At 46.3% G+C, this 18968-nt stretch overlaps 1 protein-coding gene across 3 annotated transcripts in view; it reads left to right on the forward strand.

Annotated features, from left to right (window-relative positions):
• Nucleotides 1–18968, forward strand: part of Arhgap28 (Rho GTPase activating protein 28) — a 163330-nt gene that overhangs the window by 15959 nt on the left and 128403 nt on the right. For 2 of the 3 annotated variants that reach the window (XM_021265228.2, XM_087194824.1), the window contains exon 2: nucleotides 18745–18874. The exons of the other annotated variant lie outside the window; for it this stretch is intronic. In XM_021265228.2, coding sequence (XP_021120887.1) covers nucleotides 18808–18874 — 67 coding nt within the window. In that variant the 5' untranslated portion in view covers nucleotides 18745–18807. The remainder of the gene's footprint in view (nucleotides 1–18744; nucleotides 18875–18968) is intronic. 3 annotated transcript variants of the gene reach the window in all.

An 18968-nucleotide genomic window follows, 5' to 3' on the forward strand; every position in this document is an offset into this window, starting at 1 on the left:
ACTTTTAAAAAGAGAAACTTTATTCTGATGCATGGTTTTGGAGAGTCCATCGTTGAAGGATTGCTCCCATTCCTTTTGGTCCATGGAGAAGCAACGCGTCATGGTGGGTTCCTGTCAGGGAGCAAGCTGCTCACCATAGGGCTGGATGCAAAAACAAAGATGGAAAGGGACTAGTGCCCCAGCATCCTCTCCGACTCCCAGTGACCTGGAGGCCTCCCCCAGCCTCCACCTCTTCAGTTTTCCCACCACCTTGCTTTGCTATAGCGCCGGGATGGGGGGGGGGCACACCTCTAACACACTGGCCTTTCAGGGGGCGGTGTAGGTCCAAACCATAGCAATTTCTACATCATTTTTTTAATGGGAATTACTCCTCATGTTTTGTCACAGTGCTTTCTTGCATTGCTTCCCAAAGAACATGTGGCACCAGGGCATAACAACACTCCGTCCGCAGACACCCAGAAGACTTGTGTGTGACCATAGCAGGTGCTGTGCCCATGGCTGGCACCTGTGGATTTGAGACAGCTCTCTTTCTCCTCAGATCTTGGGACAGATCTTACATTCACAGGACAATCACTGGTCTGCGCTTCGGAAGGAGTACTTTAAAGGAAAGGAGTATTTTAATTTGTAAAAGTACAGTGAAGGTCAGGAGACTCACCTCAATGATAGACCCCTTGCCTAGCATGCATGAGGCCCTAGGTTCCATCCTCAACAACTGAAAAATAATAATAATAATAATAATAATAATAATAATAATAAAAAAAATAAATGGGCAGAGGTGGAAGACATAAGTATTTTTCACTGACAGATTTTCCCCAAGCAGTAGTTACAGCGGGAGCAGCTTCAGGGATATACCCTCTCTGCACATTTTAAAGTTTAGCAAGGACTCGGAGAAGGAAAGAGGGATATCCTCACAAGGTCATTTTTGAAGACCTCCAGCACACTCCTCCTTTTTGGGCTCATCTCTTCTGCCTGTTGGTCTTTTCCTTTTGGAGACGGTAACTCAAACACACCATGCCTTTCTAGGAACCCAAGTTCGCCCTCTCTGCCTCTCGGTAGGTGATAATAATCGCCAACATTTTCTGAGTGCTTTGACACAGCGAGCACAGTCCCGGTATTCTACCCCCAAGGGTTTTACTCCCATGCTGCTATTTTGCTGCTGCTTTCACAAATTTAGAAACTGAGGCTTGGAGGGTGAGTACTTTACCTAAGTGGAGCATGCCGATCGCACTGCCGTGGTAAAATTCATGTCTCATGACAGAGTCCGTGTTTCTAAACCATCCTGCTCCGTGCATACCCTATTTGTGGTAACCCTGGTTTTCACATGGGTGAGCCCCATTGCCTCTGGAGGTTACCTGGTCCAGAAAACCTTCGCTCGTGCCTCTTCTATGCCCTCCATCTGCCTTGGTTTATCCCATTTCTTCCCAGTAAACCCGGGCCCACTACAGCTCCAGATTTCTTTTGATGGCTGGCAGGCGCACCTGGTAATTCCAATGTAGCCTCTTTGTGGCTGCCCCTGCCCCGCACTGGACTGCAGACTCTGAGTGAGCGTCAGGGTTTATCTTTATGATCTCAGTGCCTAGCAGTCTGGCCTATAAATGCCTAAGGAATGGAGGCAGGGCAGCAGTGTACGAACTTTCTTTTCCAAAATTGGGAAATGCAGTAATTGACTCTGGTTAAAATTTATGACAGACTGCAATTTTATTTTTTACATTGAGAAATAGAAAAGGAGAAAATGCTATTCTAGGTCAGGTTCCACATGGCCAGCTGCTTATATTTTTACTTTGTCAGATTTTATCTCTGGAAAAAAAAAATCCTCGGGAGGTTAAAGAGAAAGGGAAATGCTTTTGTTTTTCCAAATGCAAAACTGGAGTTTCCATGAGCTCATGGTGAGGCAGCCCTCCTTTTTGGAGATCATTTGTCTCCTGCTCAAGTGCAGCATCTAATTTAGGGCTTGGGGCTGTGGAATGATTCAGAGGATGTCATTTCAAAGACTGGAAAACGATGGCCACAAGGAATGCGCATGGAGTTGACAGAGTTGGGGCTGCAGCAAAGAAAAGCACCGTCCGTGCCAAGGGGCGGATGAGATGAAAGTGTCTCCAGCCCTGGACACCCACACACCAGCCCTCCCTGGGGTGGCCCAGCCACAGGGCTCCCCTGGCCCCTGAGGCCCCCGGCACCCCAGCAGCCGTCGCTCCCCCACCAGCATCGCAGAGCTCAAATGCAGCAGTGCTGCCTCCCTGGAATTGTGCAAGCTGCAGCGTCCGGCCTATTAATTTTCCCTCCTGATTCTAGTTTGATTTTCTGTCCTTGAAACATTCTGGGTTATAAACGTAATTGGCATTGCTAAGACAATAAACCGAATGTCTTATAAGACATAGCAAAAGGCCTTGCAGTTTTTGGAAACTTGCTTACAAAGCTTAAAAAAAAATATTCCAGGCATCTGGAAAATCCAACTTCATAACCTAATGTTTAATTAGAAAGGAAGGAGAGCTACATTTGTAGAGCAGACCATTTTGATTATACTTTAACTATTAAATGAATTAATTATCAGAGTGGTCATTCCTTACTACATGCATCCAATTGACATTAGATTATATTAAAAAATTAATTTAGCTTCCTCTACAAATGAGCCAATGCCCATTCATGCTTGGTAGACTAATAAGATCTCTTCTCTGCTGTGGTTTTCATTAGTCCTCATTACTACTCTTAGACGAAAAACATGAATAGGGCCAAATGGAATGCTTTCCCCTCCTGAGCTCCATGATGACAATTTCTGGAACTTTTCAACAGAAAGTGAGCACTGTCAGGAAGTCCTGGGTCTGGAGACCCAAACCCAGACAGCGAAGCCAAGCATGCCTTTGCTGCCTGCATGACTTGCATCCCTGGCCTCGTGAGTCAGTACACAACTGATGTGTACCTGGTGTGATCAAAATATACTGTGAATGATTACAAAGAATGAAAGCGCTATTATGGTAAATGATACACTGTCATGAGTCCCCCTTAAAATACTAGCCTTCACACTATCTCATCCTACTCTTCTTGCAACTTTCTGAGGCAGCTCTGGAAGTCTTCTTTAGTGAGTGTCTTTTTGTGGCTGCCTCAGTGTCCTGAATTGATTCAATTGCTTTACAATTTCTGTCAAATAAAAACACTGCAGTGTGTCTGCATCTCCCTCATCTACACTATTCACTGGCTTAGCCACTGTGCAACTCCTGGCTCTTCCCCAAAGTCAAAGGAAACATATCACATCAATTCAGGTCATTGAGGCAGCTGCAACAGCGCAACTGAAGACTCATGAAAGAGGACTCCAGAGCTGCTTCAGGAAGTGGCAAGAACAATGGGATAAGAGTGTTTGGAGTAAGGTGGACTATTGTTGTTGTTGTTGTTGTATTCTTTTAGTATCAGGGATTGAACTCAGGACCTTACGCTTTCGAAGCAGGCACAGTGCCACTGAGCTAAATCCCCAGCCCAAGGTGAACTATTCTGAAGAGAATTAATGGCAATGTGTGTTTTACTATAATAAAATTTTTTTAAAACCCCCACTGTATTTTATGATCATAGTACATAACTTTCACCTTTCTTTACAAGTGTTTTTTTAAAATCCTCTTTCTCTCTATCTTGACTTCTCACAATGGCTTCTTGTGTATTCAAGACATATGTCTCTTCAAGTAATATGATCCTCGTACAATTTAATGGAGATTCCAGGCTCAGCACAGTTACCAGGGACTACACCACTGCGGCCCCTGCCTGAGGAGGACGGTGGGGAGAGGACTGAGGTGAACAGGTCTGGGAGCTTCATGTCAGACTGGAGGTCGGTTCTTAGCCTGGTAACAGGAGAGGCCCTTCCTCCTCTCCACTGAAGTACAGGGCCTGGCCACAGTGAGGCCCCTGTCCCCTGACGCCCACCCCTGGCCATGGCTCAGGCATGCAGACATTGGGCTTCTGAGAAACGCGCTCAGGGAAGGTTTAGTTTTTCTGCGTCTCCTCCTAACCCTTTTTTTGAAAGCATCTCACTGAAATGTCACTTAGTCAAGTGTTTCTGAATCTAGACTCTAATTTTAGAGGGAACTGTGAAATAAGGGATTTGTAATACTGCATCTAGGTGCAGTCTAAAAGGTAACTTTGATTTTGCACTTTTTTTAAAACCAGAAAGAGTCCTCGAAGGAGACCATTAAATATTTCTGCTCACGGCCAGTATAATATTGCAATAATAAAAACTTAAAGCAAAAACATTGAGACGGGTGCCATTGCGTTTCTCTAAAAACAAATTCCTTCCAATTGGGTTTTTAAAATGGTTTTTAGAAGATGCTCCTGTTTTATCTAATGCATGGTGACACAAAGGACCATGACTGTGGTTCTGTGAAACCAATCTGAGATCAATTCTAGTTTTTTCTGTGGGGTTAATGCAATCTTGTGACTTACTTTTTATCATAAAGTTTCAGTTTATTCTATAAATCCAGGCCAGAATTGGAAGAACACGATACAGACAGCTTTACCATAGGTATGAAGCTTGGTTTCAATCTGGCTTAAAAAAACTATTTCTAATAAAGTGGATACTTTCTTATTTAAACCAAAGGGTCATTTTTAGAGAAATGGGATTGACTGGACTGGGGGGGTCTTCTTTGCTGCTTTTAAAATTTGAGTTCTGTGGTCCTTTGAGGCACAGCCACTGCGTGTTTCTGAATCTGAGTAGTTTTATCCTCAAACATTTTACCCTAAGCTTACTGATATTTGTCTTAGGAACACAGTCTCTGCCCACAAAAGACACAGCTGAAATTCGCATAAGTCTAATTGCAAAGCGGAAACAGAGCCACACTAACTTTCTGTGACTGGGATTTGCTCAAATTCTGCCCCACATTAACAAATGTGTCCTTAAGTTTCACATGAGTAGCTTTAAAGTGTACGATACAATCGATTCTCGGTGATTTCATCTTTGTTACTGACATCTACTCATTTCAAACAAGATCATTTCCATGAAGGGGCAAGAAAACAAGAGATTCTGAAGAAATGAAAGTTTAGAGCAGTGTGGTGGAGGTTGTATATAATTAACTTTCAGCCATGAGACTCTGGAGCTATAATTACTCCTCTTAAATCTTTGTTAAACCTTACTTCTTTCCATCAAATGTGGTCTTTAATTCTTGTTACACTTCATCCCCAAAAGGCACCGTGTAGCCGTGAGAACCCTATGACATACGCACTAGCACTTTGAGATGAGACCTGTTTGGACCACTAAGACTTCTTAGTGATGTTAAATCATAATAGAAGAAGGGAAATTATAGACAAGTTCAGTTGTTTACTGGGCATCATTATCAGGATAAGTTTAAATATCAAGATCCTGCTTAAGAAAAAGAGAACATCATCAAAACTTTCAAATCACTAACCAGGATGGACCGGGCTGTGGTCATCTTCAGACTAACTCCACGGCTTGGGGCAGTTTTCCAGGGCTAGTGATTGGCCACACCTTGCATCCCCATCTCTGGCGGTGGGGCAAGTCCTGAAATCTAAAGCTTGAGGGCATGTATTATTGGATCCTCTCTAGAAGGGGCTAGGATTTCCTCCCTTCTTCTGCAGGTCAGCTTCTTCCCCAAGGGTCTTCCTGAGTGGTTCAAAAGGAAGCCTAGGACTTGGCTTTTTGCTAGTTTGTCATTTGCTAACTGAGTTCCCTCAGTAGATGATACATTGGTGTTAAGGTTTGTATCAAATATTCCCCCAAAGCCTTGTGCAGCCATAGGTGGAGCTTTTTGGAGGTGGCTGGATCATGGGTGTGTGATACCAGGATTAAGGATCTGTGGTACTGAATTAGTCCACTAATTGGTTGATCATAGTTCTGGGTGGGGACAAGGGGAAACCCCACCCTGGGTGTGGGTGGCACTGTCCAAAAAGCTTGTAGCCTGAATATGATAAAAGTGAAAGGGAGGCTCCCTGCTCGCTGCTTATTGCTTTCTGCCTCCCCTGCCGTGGACTGTTTCTCCTCTGGCATGCCTCTCTGCCATGTTGAATTGCCTTGGAGCCAGCTGACTGTGAACTGAAACCTCTACAAACTGTGAGTTGAAATAAACCTTTCCTTTTCACCTCGTGTATGTTGGGTATTTTGTTTCAGCAATGAGAACAGTAACTAAGACAATGGGAGTGACCACATGAATGTGATCCAAGTTTTAGAAAGTGAGAGGGCTTCAGTAAGAAAACCAAAAGAAAGTGATTCTTCAGAATTTGGAAGTGTTACAAGAAAAGCATAGAACTCCTAAGACAAGTGCTCAAGTGGGGCAGCCTAGGAAGCACGTGGGAGAGAGTGGATTTAGCAGTGGGTGGTTTTCGAACCATAACCATGCAAATCCTTCAGAACATGAATGTCACTGGGAATGATTATAGACTGAAAGTACTGGCGGAAGCAGAGGCAGGGGTTTAGAGAAAGGCCTGGGAGTAGTAAGGTGGTGGAAGAGAGAAAGAGGCGGAAGAAAGAGAAACAGGGAAGGGCACCATGGAGCCTGTCAAGGAACGGCAACTGATTTTAGGTGAGGAAGCAAAGGAATGAAACAGAAAAATACAAGAATCGGGATTACTAAAACCAGCTGCAGCACTTGTCAACTTTTATGTAATGATTCTAAGAAAATGAATAAAAGATCACTTAAATTTCACATGGTGATATACCGAATCCTATAAAATGTTTGAGACGAAAAGCCAACAGGCTCCTCCCTTTTATGACAGCCCACTAACATTTATGGAGTTAAGCACACAGGAAGCTTTGTTTTTTATTATTACTAATTTAGTTTTTAAGAGGTGGGGAAAGAGCATGTGTTATTGTAATCTTTTATTTAATTAGTAGCCCCAGTGAGTTTTATAGACCGAAGAAATGAAATAAAATAGTCTTGCTAAGTTGAAAATTGAGGCTGGGACCTCAGGACAAGAAACAATGTACATGAAGAAAGCAGAGCATGCTGGACGGGGCAGCCATGGCTGCTGCTGGCCCTGACCGAGGCACCTAGAGTTGCCATAGTGACCTGCAAAGTAGTATGCAGAAGAGATTGGTCTCAGTTATCCAGATAGACTTACACGGTGACACTGGCCATGCATGAATGTCATGACTGTACATTTAATTGTTCAAAACGGGATGCTTTTGAGAGGAAAAGGAGGCTTCATGAGCCTGGGTGGCAGCTATAAACTGATCTTCTCAGCAAGCCAGACATGTGTTTGTCTCATACCTGAGTCCACACACCATGAAATTTATCCATGTTTGCTAAAATGAGTATCATTCTTGGGCAGCATTTGAGCAATTTGTCCACCAATAAACACCACAAATATTAATCAAATCAGTATTTTTCTCAACTACTGTACTGCCCGTGTAGAATCGCAAACGGATCGGAGCATTTTGGTTGTAAGTCATTGTTGCTTTCACATTCAGCCTTGCTGGTGTATAACCAACCTGGTTGGCAGTGGTGCAGGGCAGGATTTCTGCAGCTGGCCTGGGCGGCCCAGATCCCAGCTTCTGTCTGTGACCCAGTCTTCTCCCTGGGGATGATAGTGTTCATCTCACAGATTTATTGTGAGCATTAAAAACAGCAATATGAAGACTTCGGGACAGGATCTATGCTAAGAATGGATTATCCTTATTGTATTCTCAGGAAGCATCTCTCTCCCTCACCCTCTCCCTCTTCCTCCCCCATCCTTTGGTTCTTCTTTTCTTGTCCTCCTTCCCTCTCCTCCACCACTTTGCTTTAAGGCACTGAAAATCTAAGTGATGACGGTGAGTCTCAGAGACACCTCTTAGAGAATGCCCTTTCCTGCCTTTTGCAGAGAGTACACCCTGTCTCGTAGTGATCACAAATGGGAAACAGCAGTGGTTTTTGGGGAAATATGGAAACAGAGGAGTGAAATAAAGCATTCTTTTTGTAACTTGGAGAAGTCTGAGAAACAGGAGAAACACGTTACATATTTTATAGAGATGTACAGGGGAGAATGGGAGCCAGGGCAGAGTGGAAAGACAGGAAGGGAAGGAAATAAACCTGGAAAAACAAAATCTCTGTGAAGATGGGTCCACAGGAGAGATACAGGAGAACAGAAACTTGGCCAGCTTTAAATATTGAGAGGAAGGTATTTAAATCAGGAATGAAGGAGCATATGGAGGAATAATATCATGCTTAGATTTTATAACAATCATTATGTTACTGCTTTCAGAAGATAAAATTCATACAGATGTAGCAGCACAAACACTGAAGTGGTGCTCAGTGTTCTCTTTCCCCATCCTGTTAAGAATTAAGCAGCAACAAGGTTATAAGTATATAATTTTCCAAAATGTTATGTTCTCTTTCTCCCCGAATCTTCCAAAGTTAATGGGAACCAGCACATCTGAGACACAGTAACAGATGGAATGTCCAGTGTTTTCAGCAACTTTGGTCAGTTCTTTAAACATCAGTCTCAGGATTTCTCTAGAGTTGAATAGAAAGAACCAATGCACATGGCCCATGGGATGTAGAGCTGGGCATCCAGCTCTCTGTCCCAGAGGACGATTCCCGTGCTCCGCTCCTTGGGCTCCTGTCCACTCCGAAGGCCTCAGCATTCCCTGCAGAGCAGGCTGCTCCTTGCTGACTTGGGAGCCCTTTGCTGGGGAGCCCCTGGTGCAGTCCGCTGGACAGCGGGTTGGGAAAGCGATATGACACTTGAGGGAGCCTTCTTACACATTTGTCACGGCCTGGAATTGTAGGTTGTCCAGAAATACTACTTGGAAGACTTCAAGTAAAACCCTGTGGCAAACATTGTAATTAAACATCAGCCGAGAACTGGAGAAGGGCTTGAAATCCACAAGGCATCACTGGGACGGTTCTTTCCTCCGCGCTCCCGGACCCTGATTACCTCCTGGTCTGATAGCTCTGCACTGGAAGCAGAAAGGGATACACAAATTATTCAGCTTTCCTCCAGGCGAGGCACTAGTTAAAGACAGGTGCCGTGAAGACAGACGTAGGTAGACCGACCTGAAAGTGACGTTCTGTGGTATTTGTGATGTTTTTCCCTCTCTTTACCTGTCCATTTACCTCAGATAAGTAAGAGCTGGGGTTTTCAATTGGAGAGGATCAGAGGCAAAATAGGGAATGGTCACTTACAGATTCTAAGCTATAGTATTGCTTTGTATTTGTTCTAAAATAATATAGAACTTGTTGCTCGATTATTAATTATGATTATTTATTAATGAGGTTTAAAAATCATACTCATTTCATATATGACATAGTAGAATGTATGTTCAAAGAAAATAATTGATTAAAATCAATTTACATTTAATACTGAGTATGTGCTGGGGGGACTTTTCCTTTTAAACACTGCTTCCATTTTCTTATAGCCTTTATTTCACCAATGACGTCTTACAAATACACACACACACACACACACACACACATATATATATATATATATATATATATATATGTATATATATATATATTTTTTTTTTTTTTTTTTTGGTACCGGGGATCAAACTTGGGTCCTTGCTCTTGCACAGCAGGCGGCGAAACCACTGAGCTAAATCCCCAGCCCCATCTTACAAATAATTTGAAAGGAGGAAAATGCAGATCTAGTGGCAGATGGGAATCTAGTTCTTCATCTCAAATCCTTTTAGATACAGCATGACTCAGGTGTCAGAGTTTTATTAAAAATTTGGTAGGCAAATTTGGAAGAATTGGTCTTTTCAAAAAGAAAAGCTTAAAAATGAATACAGAAATAGGACTTCTCATTCAGAACATAGCATTTTACATCTTTTCTGCACTGTATGGAAAGCGGCAATGACATCTTCATTTCTGATTCTCCGCTTTTTAAATGTTACTAATTGTACGCAGTTAAGCTGCATAGAGCACAGTGAGTTAATTTGTAAAAATACCTCTTCAGAGCGAGAGTCAGGCACCTGACAGGAGGGTTTAAATGAGCCAGAGACGCTTACGGAACATCAGCCTTCAAAGAGCGAGGGAACCGCTGCCTATGATGGTCCAAGACGGGCAAGCGTGGAGATCACAGCAGCGAGTGTGAAGACTCAAAGTACCTAAGCCTTGCACACTCACGGACTCCGACCCCGTCTTAGATGCGAGGCCTCACAGCCAGCACCAGGCCGGCCTCGGACCACAGCCTGACTACATTTAACCGAGTCACTGCCTCCCGCGGTACTGAAGCCACAGGTCCCACGGGGGAGGTGGCTGTCCAAGGAGGCCCAGTCTTCTCCGAAAAGCTGTTCATTCAGTGGGAGCAGAGCCTGTTTGGCTCATCCCAAGGCCAAGCTAATTGTTGGCTGCTTTCTAGAGAGGAACTGGAAGATGCACTCAGGAACCAACCGTAGGGGTGCTGGAGGAACTTGTGACCCGTATGTTCACAGTAGGAGCCACACAAAGTCTCCACCACGCTACAATGTGAAGTGAGTCTTCTTCCTGCGAAATTATAGCCTGACTGTAACACACACACACACACACACACACACACACACACACAGGCGTCACGTTTCAGAGGTCTGCAGGGAATAAGTACATTTTTGTCTCCTGTAGAAACATTGGGCAACTTTAAATTTTCGTGGCAGGAAATTTGCAAAGACGATTGTTTTCATTTTCCAAATAAAATTTGTTTTAAAGATTTGTGCTGTGAAAACAAAAGTCATGTAACTTGCACAAGTTAGAGAACTGTCCTAGCTAACCTCCTCTTATTGTCAATCTCGGATTACCGTCCACAAATGACCGGGCAATTCCTAGGCTCAGTTAAGAAACAAATTCAGAATTCAGCAAGAACCACATAAAATCACACAGTATAACGAAAGTACAATAAAACATTGAAAGTTAAATGCATAACTTCTGTGAAATTGTTTTAGAAGAGAATTTTTTTAACTAGTAAAGAAAGTTTCTACTGACATTTCTGTTGCGTTTGTTTGTTTGCTTGCTTTTTTGTTTTTCTTTTCTGACAGGACCTCGCTATGTAGGCCTGGAACTCAGTGATCCTCCTGCCTCAGCTTCCCAAGTGCTGGGATCACAGGCCTGCGCCACCACACTTGGCTTCTTTCTTTCTTTTCTTTTTTTTAAACTCACATTCCAAACACTTTCTAAAGTCTTTTGCTAAAGGAACTGTTAGCCCCTTACTAATGTAAAGCATTCCTCATTAGATGAAGGAATTATTTTGCTAAAGCAGTACTGAGAGTGATTTCAAATGTATCCTACCCCAAGTTTATCTCTGGGTAGCTACTGCAGGGGAACTTTCCCTTCATGTCGCCATCGCTGTTCCTGTTACTCTGCCTTCTTATCTAATTCATGCGAAGGGATGTGATGCGCTGGTCTGGGTCAGTGACTCGGTCTTCTCAGGAGAACGCAGCAGTGAGGAGCCATCACGCCCCAGCACCAGCTCCCCACACACCTGCAGGTCACACACGTCCTTTTCCGGCCCTTGAACCTGGGAAAAGGAGACCGCAGCGTGGTACCTGTCTCGCCTCCATCCGCCTCTTTACTCCCCAAGTCGTCCATAGCAGCACAACTCACAAGAGCTTAATCTTGGAAGCAGCCCAAATGCCCATCAACAGATAAACAGATAAAGAAAATGGGCTGTTTACACAGGGGAGTATTGCTCTGCCAAAGAAGGATAAACCTGAGCCGTAGGAAAGTAGATGCACCTTGAGATCAAAATGTTAGGTGAAGGAAATCAGACACCCAAGCTTAAGTCACACGGTTTCTTTTGCAAGGAAAACTCAAGTTATAAATAAAGAGCAAAATAAAAGGTAGATAATGGGAAGCAGGAAGATAGATCTTTCTTAAAAGGGAAGGGGATGAAGAGGTGGAGCGAGGGTCGGGGGAAGGGAGGGAGAGGGGATGAAAAGAGGAACTGAACGTGCCAGACCTGTGCGCCAGCTCCCGCACGGAATGGAAACTGTGCGCTGTGGACGCCGACACGTAATAATTTTTAAAAACTCCTTAAAACAAATTGTGAAAAAGTTTGCTAGACTTTTTAAAAACAATTCGAAGACTGGGATGCCTTTTAAAAACTAAATAATTAACTAAATAAATAAATATTTAGAAAGAAACCTAAAAGCAGTGCAGGTTGCCCTCCTGCGACTCGGTGGACCAAGCCGACCGGCGGAGGGAGCTCCGGAGAGCGGGTCCTGGGGCAGCTCGGCCTTGGGCCTCACCGGGCGCTGCGGAGGTGCGCGGTGCAGAGCAGACCCTGCCAGGGACAGCGGGCGGGGCGGCCTCTCAGGGAGCACAGGGGTGCAGAGCCACTGCGGGGACAGGTGACCGCGCCCGCTTCCCACCCACCCGGAAGGGTCTGAGGCAGGAGAGGCTCCAGGGTAGAGGGCGGGAGGGCGGGGCAGCGGTGGGGCAGCCCCCCTCCCCCCGCATCCTGTCATGTGACCCTCACATCCATCTTCGGACCCCTCCTTGAGGTTTCCCCTCCCGTGGTGGATTTCAGCTTAAGCTCTGCAATTAGAAAGCCTTAATTCCCCATTTATGTTTATGATTGATTGATTGATTGATTGATTGATTGATTGATATAGGGTCTCACTATGTAGCCCAGGCTGGCCTCCAGCTGTGGTGATCCTCCTGCCTCAGCCTCCTGAGGTGCCGTGCACCACCACACCCGGCTGAATTCCCCTTTCCGCTTTGCCCTTTGTTAGCTGTGAGTCTTGGCCACCTCACATTACCTCCGGAGGCCCAGCATCCTCATCTGCAGAGGTGAGTGGTATGCGTGGAGGCTCCGGCACACTCGTGGTACACAGTAAGCATCCAGTGAGCGGTGTCTAGTGATCTACCGCTGGTTCTGGGAGTGCCTCCAATTCGCCAGATGTGGTGGTTCCTGCCTGTGATCCTAGCACTTGGGAGGCTGAGGCAGGAGGATCTTGAATTTCGGGAAAGCCTGTGGGTTACGTAGCAAGTTCAAGGCCGGCCCGAACTGCATCTCTAGTTGAAAAACCAAAAACATCCAGTTTTGACTTTGCAGTCGGTCCTCCCTGACCCACACGTTTGCTGATAGCCTGGCCTCGCCTGCTCCTCAGGCACTCAGCCAGGCCTGCACCAGCTTTCCAGCTTTTTCATCACCTCAGTGGCGGCCCCAGCAGCCAGCCTGTCCTGCTGGTACTGATTCCCCACCCCGCTCGCCCACGCTCAGCCCACAGGTTCGGTGGCGCCACTTTGTCCAGCCTGCTCCGTCACCCTCCCTCGGGCTTCCCCCTCTAATGTTTCATCAGATGTGGCCACTCTGCCCCCACGTCCTTCTCCCTCCGCTCCTGCTGTCCCTGCTGCAGTCTGGATTCATTTCCGCCCTCTCCCAGGCGGGGCTAAGTGAGTCCTTCCTGGAGCCCTCTGCAGAGTCTGGTGTTGACCCCAGTATGTGGCTGTATTGGAGGCGCTGAGGAAGCCAAGTGGGATCTGATACCATAGGCCGTTGACCTTAAAAGGAGAGGAGGTCAGGACACAGCAGAGGGACAATCATGGAGGACACAGGGAGCAGATGGCTGTCTCCAAGCCAGGGAGAGAGGTTCACACCTAAATGGACCTGCCAATGCCTTGGATCCAACTTCCCGGGTGCAAGAAAAGATCCTGTTGTTTAAGTACCCAGGCATTTTGTTACGCAGCTTGCTTATCAATACACTCACATTCAGCAGGGTGAGCTCAGTGCTCCTCTCGGGGTGTCTGTGGCATAGACAGCCACTTGCCAGGTGCCCTGTCCCTGGCTCTTCCCCACCCAGCTGTGAGCCAGCATGCAGCAGGCCTGGGGCCCATGGATGGAAGCTCCTGGCCCCAGGGTGCTGCCTGGACCACCTGCCAGCCTTCAGCCTTCGATGTGTGGGGGATACGGGAAGGGTGCGGAGAGGGGCTCTGGTCTTCCCCCTCCTCTCCTGCAGCTTCTGCAGTTCTGTTTAACTTGGGCTAAGAGAGGAGAGTAGTGAAGCAGAGAGCACTATGTCCACCCTTTATCCTTACAATTGCCCTGGCCCTCTCTCGGCTATTTCGTTCCATCACAACTTTAAATAAGGACAGTATTCTTCAGTTATTTGGTTGGAAATGAGAAGATCTAATTCTGTAAGCTAAGTTTTCAGTGGAAAGAGTTCTCATAGACGGGAAGAACATGACTAGCTGGGGCACACCTATCATCTGCTCAAGAGGCTGAGCCAGGAGGAGTCAAATTAGAGCCCAGCCTAAGTGACTTAGGGAGACCCTGTCTCAAAATAAGAAATAAAAAGAGATGCAGCTCGGTGGTAGAGCCCTTGCCTGGCATGCACAAGACCCGGGGTTTTCAATCCCCAGTACTTAAAGAAAAAAGAAAGCCTGGCTGATTTCAGTGAAATAAAGGGCAAATAGCTCAATTGCTTTTTTCTGGATAGAATCCAGGGCCTTGCACACGCTCAGCAATGCTCTCCCTCTGAGCTACATCCCCGGCCCTGCAGAATCTTTTGATATTAGAAAGATACTAATGCCACTTGGCATATTTTCTAGAACTTTCTAAGCACTTCCTGCAGTCTAGGGTCCGTGGTTATCAGTGTGCAAGGCTAGGGCCAGATTCCGGGCCTCCAGCCCCAGGGACAGCTGGATCACACCAGCGCTTGTGCAGAAGAGAGATTTTAAACTCGGAAATGCTTTTGATTGATTTAATGATTTGGCGGTTAAGCACTTACTAGAATAAGAAGATAATAAGAAAGTCTGTGCCTTGAAAGGGTTTTCAAGCTAGTGGCAGACAGCGGAGCAGATAAACTGGAGGAAGGAGACTGGGCTGAGCAGACAGGAGCTCCAGGCCCAGGGGCACAGGGGAGGCTGAGCCAGGACAGCCTGGAGACCCAGCAAGACGTTAGAGGGACAGAGCTGGAGGGAGAAACCCGTAGCCCAAGGCAGCACTTAGAAAGGAAGCTAGCTATTTCAGACAGCTCTCTTGGCACACTAAATGCAACTTTTCTAAGCAAAAGGTCGTCCAAAATGACTTTCAGAGGCGACACAAACACACCTGATGCGCCTGCTGGCTCTCGGAGCACCCTCTGGAGTGCTCTGTTACTTTACTCTTGCTGTGGTTCCTGTGCTTTAAACGCATTCATTTAGAATCCAGACCCAGCAGTTCACTGTGGAGTTAACTGAATTGAGCTCGTCCTGTAGCTGCTGCCAAGTGCTGTTCTTGGGCCAGCACACAGAGAGACATTTCTTGCTCCCTGGCTGTCTCATCTGAGATGTGTGTGCAAATAAATAATTTCGGAGACAGGTGTAAACCACATCAAAGAATCAGTGAAGGAACCAAGGAAGATTTCTTGGGCTGGTAACATCTGGGTAAAGTCTGGAAAGATAATTAAAGCTGGAGTTACTTAAAAAACAAAATGAAATAATAGAAGCCAGGCACAAACTTTTATAGGCAATATTTATGGAAGATTCCTGTGTATAAAATCAAAGTAAATCCAAATGCACCAGGTGCTGCGTGGTGCCTACATGAGCCGCAGCATATGGACTTGGGTCTGTTTTATCTTCAGAGAGATCTGAAAAATGCATAGATTATTAGCGTTATCTGTATTACCTTGGTTCTTTATATCCACGTGAATAATCAATAATCTAGGTAAGGAAAGCAAACCTTTGTCATTGTCCCTAGAGTGCCGGATGTCTCTGTCCATTGCCACATTGAATTTTGGTGTCCCTGTGAAGGAGCAGATAATTATGTGTTGTTCCTGTTAGGAACTTAGGGTAAGAAAGCAAAGACGAAAAGAGTATCATATGTTGCTAATTTTAAAAAATGTAAATGACATTTAACTTAGGTGAACTACAGAGTTAACCAGCATTTCAGACAGAGTAAAACCAGTGTCTAGTTACCATGTGAGTTTTGCAAAGAAAGAATAATATCTTCTCATTTCTTATAAAACAGACATAATTTCCCCTACTTTCCACTAGCACAGATGCAAGACAGGGATTGAAATTCCCATGTAATTCACATACAAAGTCAGCAGCTTTCTAGAGAGGAGGATTTATGTTTTATTAGTGACCTCATCCCTGTCTTACCCACACAGCAGTTCTTTTATTATTTTCCTGGTGTGAATCTCCCTGAGTTTCTATACACAGACTCACAACATTGAATGCAGAATCTTTAATAAGTTAATGGCTTGTGTTCATCCACTGTTGGACAGATATTTATTGAAGCCGAGGATGCAGAGCCCTCTTCTCTGGGCTGAGAATCCAGGAGTGTACAAAACAAACAAGCCATGATCTCTGCCCTCTTGCAGCTGATGTTCTAGGGGGACACAGTAAGTGAAATAAATGAGCCGGAGTTTCCCTTGGCGATAGTGCTCTGTGACAAGTGCACTGGATACAGTGATGACGTGGGATGTGGGCCGGGGTGGTGGGAAAGGATTCTCCCGGAAAACAGCTCTGAGTGGAGACAGCAAGGCACGGGTCTCAGCAGATGATGCGGAGAGAGAGGCAACAGCAGGAAAATAATGTCAGGCCTTGTGCATGCTTTTAAGAACGTTTATTGACAGCCCTTGGGTCTAGACATTATCTCATCAAACGTAGTAGTGAGCCTTATTTTGTGCTGGGCATTACCAGAGGCAGGAACAGCAGGCTCGCAGTAGCTGCCTTGTTGTGAGAAGCAGCTGTGTAACTCCTGACCATGGCTCAGCCAGGACGGACCGCATGTGACCGTGGTCCCGGGGTGAGGTCACGGGGGCCTTAGCGTGTGCACGTGCCCTCCAGGACACCCACACGGTGGCAGATCCCTAACTGTACGTGTCCGGGCACAGCCCTGGCATTCAGGGGCTCTGGCTGTGTTTGCTTCCACGTAGCTGAGGCCGTAGCAGCTGCCGCATGATCATACAATCCAGAGCAAGTATTGAGCATTCCCTGGCAGGCCCTGCCCCGAGGTCTTCAGAGATGTACTAACCCATGTGATGCCCACAGCACGACCTGAGGTAGGTAGGCACTGTTGTCCGCATCTGGGAAACAGGTCCGATGCTCCAAGAAGGGGCCGGCTGTGGAATGATGGCCCTGAGGCCCAGGACAGGGAAGCCATGGAATCTGCTGGGTCCGGGGCACATCTGACCTCTCCTTGTGTTTTCTTGGGTCTTTATTACCAAGCGGCATGCTTGGTAATCCCTTTTAATTTTTATTTTGAGGCAGGGTCTCACTAAGTTGCTAAATTGCCAAGGCTGGGTTGGAACTTGCAGTCCTCCTGCCTCAGCCTCCCAGAGACCTGGGATCACAGGCGTGGACCTCCACACCCAGCTCACATGCCCTCTTTTAACCTCTGTCTTTCTGCTCCTTGGAAATGGAGCAAATAACACCTTACCAATCTTGTCAAGATTCAGTAACAAGAAATGGCAACAGCACTGCATCGCGCCTGGCCCACCGGGAAGCTTGACAAATATTCAGTCTCTTCCCTTCTGGATCCACAGGTGACACTAGAGTCGTCCAGGGAGGACGCTCGGCTTGCAGATCTGTGCAGAGAAACTTGAAGGATGAGTTTTCTTGTCTTGTGAGATGAGCCGCGGACCGCGTTCCTTGGCTCTCCTTTCCCATTCCAGGACGTGGGCTGCTGTGGGCCAACTGACTTCTGCTGCCGTTCGTTAGGAGCTAGCGGGGCCTCCCCAGCCTGCACCTCCTCTTCCAGGCGGCCGGGGCTGTGCCAGTGCGTGCGTGCATGCATGTGTGCGTGCGTGCGTGTGTGTGGCTACTGCAAAGGCTTTGCACCCTGACCACCTGCCACGCTGCCATGGGGTTTCCTTGTGCTGCATTTGTCCCAACTCAGTTTATACTCATGTAGATAAAGAAACAAAAAATCCCGTACAGATACCGAATATCATCCTCAGAGTAGACAAAGCCCTATACAAATGCAATTCCCGCTTGTGCAAGGGGAGGTAACAACCAGTATGCGTTACTCCCTGGCTTAGAGCGCCGAAGGTTCACTGTGCAACGTGGGCAGACAGCTCACCCCTTCTGAGCCTCCGTTTCCTCGTCTGTCAGTGACAGTGGTAATCGTCCAATCTCACCATGAAGACGAGATTAGTTAGGATGCGTGAAACCCTCCGAACACAATCTACCACCCCAGCAGGGGCTAAACTGTGTTATTACTGTCAGTTCAACCCCAGTGTGATATCTCCGTGGTACACATCTCCTCGTGAAAGTGTGGGCTGAGCATTGGCATTCTAACATTTGCCACTTAAATATGGTTTTGTTTATTAACGATCACTAATCACCCAAAGGAAAGGCGTAATCCATTAGGCAAGCCAGCCAACACGTTGGCCTTGCAGACAGGTCTCACTGGGCTTTGGTATTTGTTCCTTGCTGGATGCATAGTGGGTTTAATAGCAAGGGCCGCATTCATGGGCTGCAGGTTTGCTTCCTGTAGAGAGTGACTGAGGACTGGTTTACAGCATACACCGTAGAAAATGGAAATACAGCAGCAGAGCCAGAGCCAGCCTGCGACAGTGCCCCCTCCGTGGGTCATCATCGCTGGTGGGGAGCTGCATGGTCCGGGTGTCTGCCTCACTTGCTGTGAACAGAAGGGCTTGCCAGCCTGGAGTTGGAGCTTGTCTGCTCCTATTCTGTTCCCAGTAACCATGTGAGGACTGCTTTGTCTGAGAAGCAGTACTTTCGCTCCAAAAAAAAGACAGCTCAGGATCATGGTGTTTGTATTTAAATCTACTTAAAACTCCCCAGCCCTTAAGGTACTAGTTAAGGATAACTTAGTAATCCCATTTGCCTTTCATTGCCCCTCCTGCTTGCTCTGTCTCTGGTGCCCTGAAGTACCTTTCGGGTTTTGTGTTTTTTAATCCTTCAGGCACAAGGACTTTTCAAAAGTGAAATTCTGGAAGCTCAGTGGCAGAGCTTTCGCTCAGCGTGCATGAGGTCCCAGGTTCAGCCCCTGCACCACGGGAATGAAACTCTGACCATTTTCTACCTGAAAGAAGGTAAAAGCACAACGGCCTACATTTCCTTTGTCCTTGCAAAGTCCTGGCCTCCTGGAAGGTCCAATAAATCACCCACAACTACGCACTGGGGTTT

Source organism: Heterocephalus glaber, unplaced genomic scaffold (assembly GCF_053883595.1).
Source record: "Heterocephalus glaber isolate CG9 unplaced genomic scaffold, H.glaber_assembly_v1.0 deba00000331, whole genome shotgun sequence".
In the NCBI taxonomy this organism is placed as follows: Eukaryota; Metazoa; Chordata; class Mammalia; order Rodentia; family Bathyergidae; genus Heterocephalus; species Heterocephalus glaber.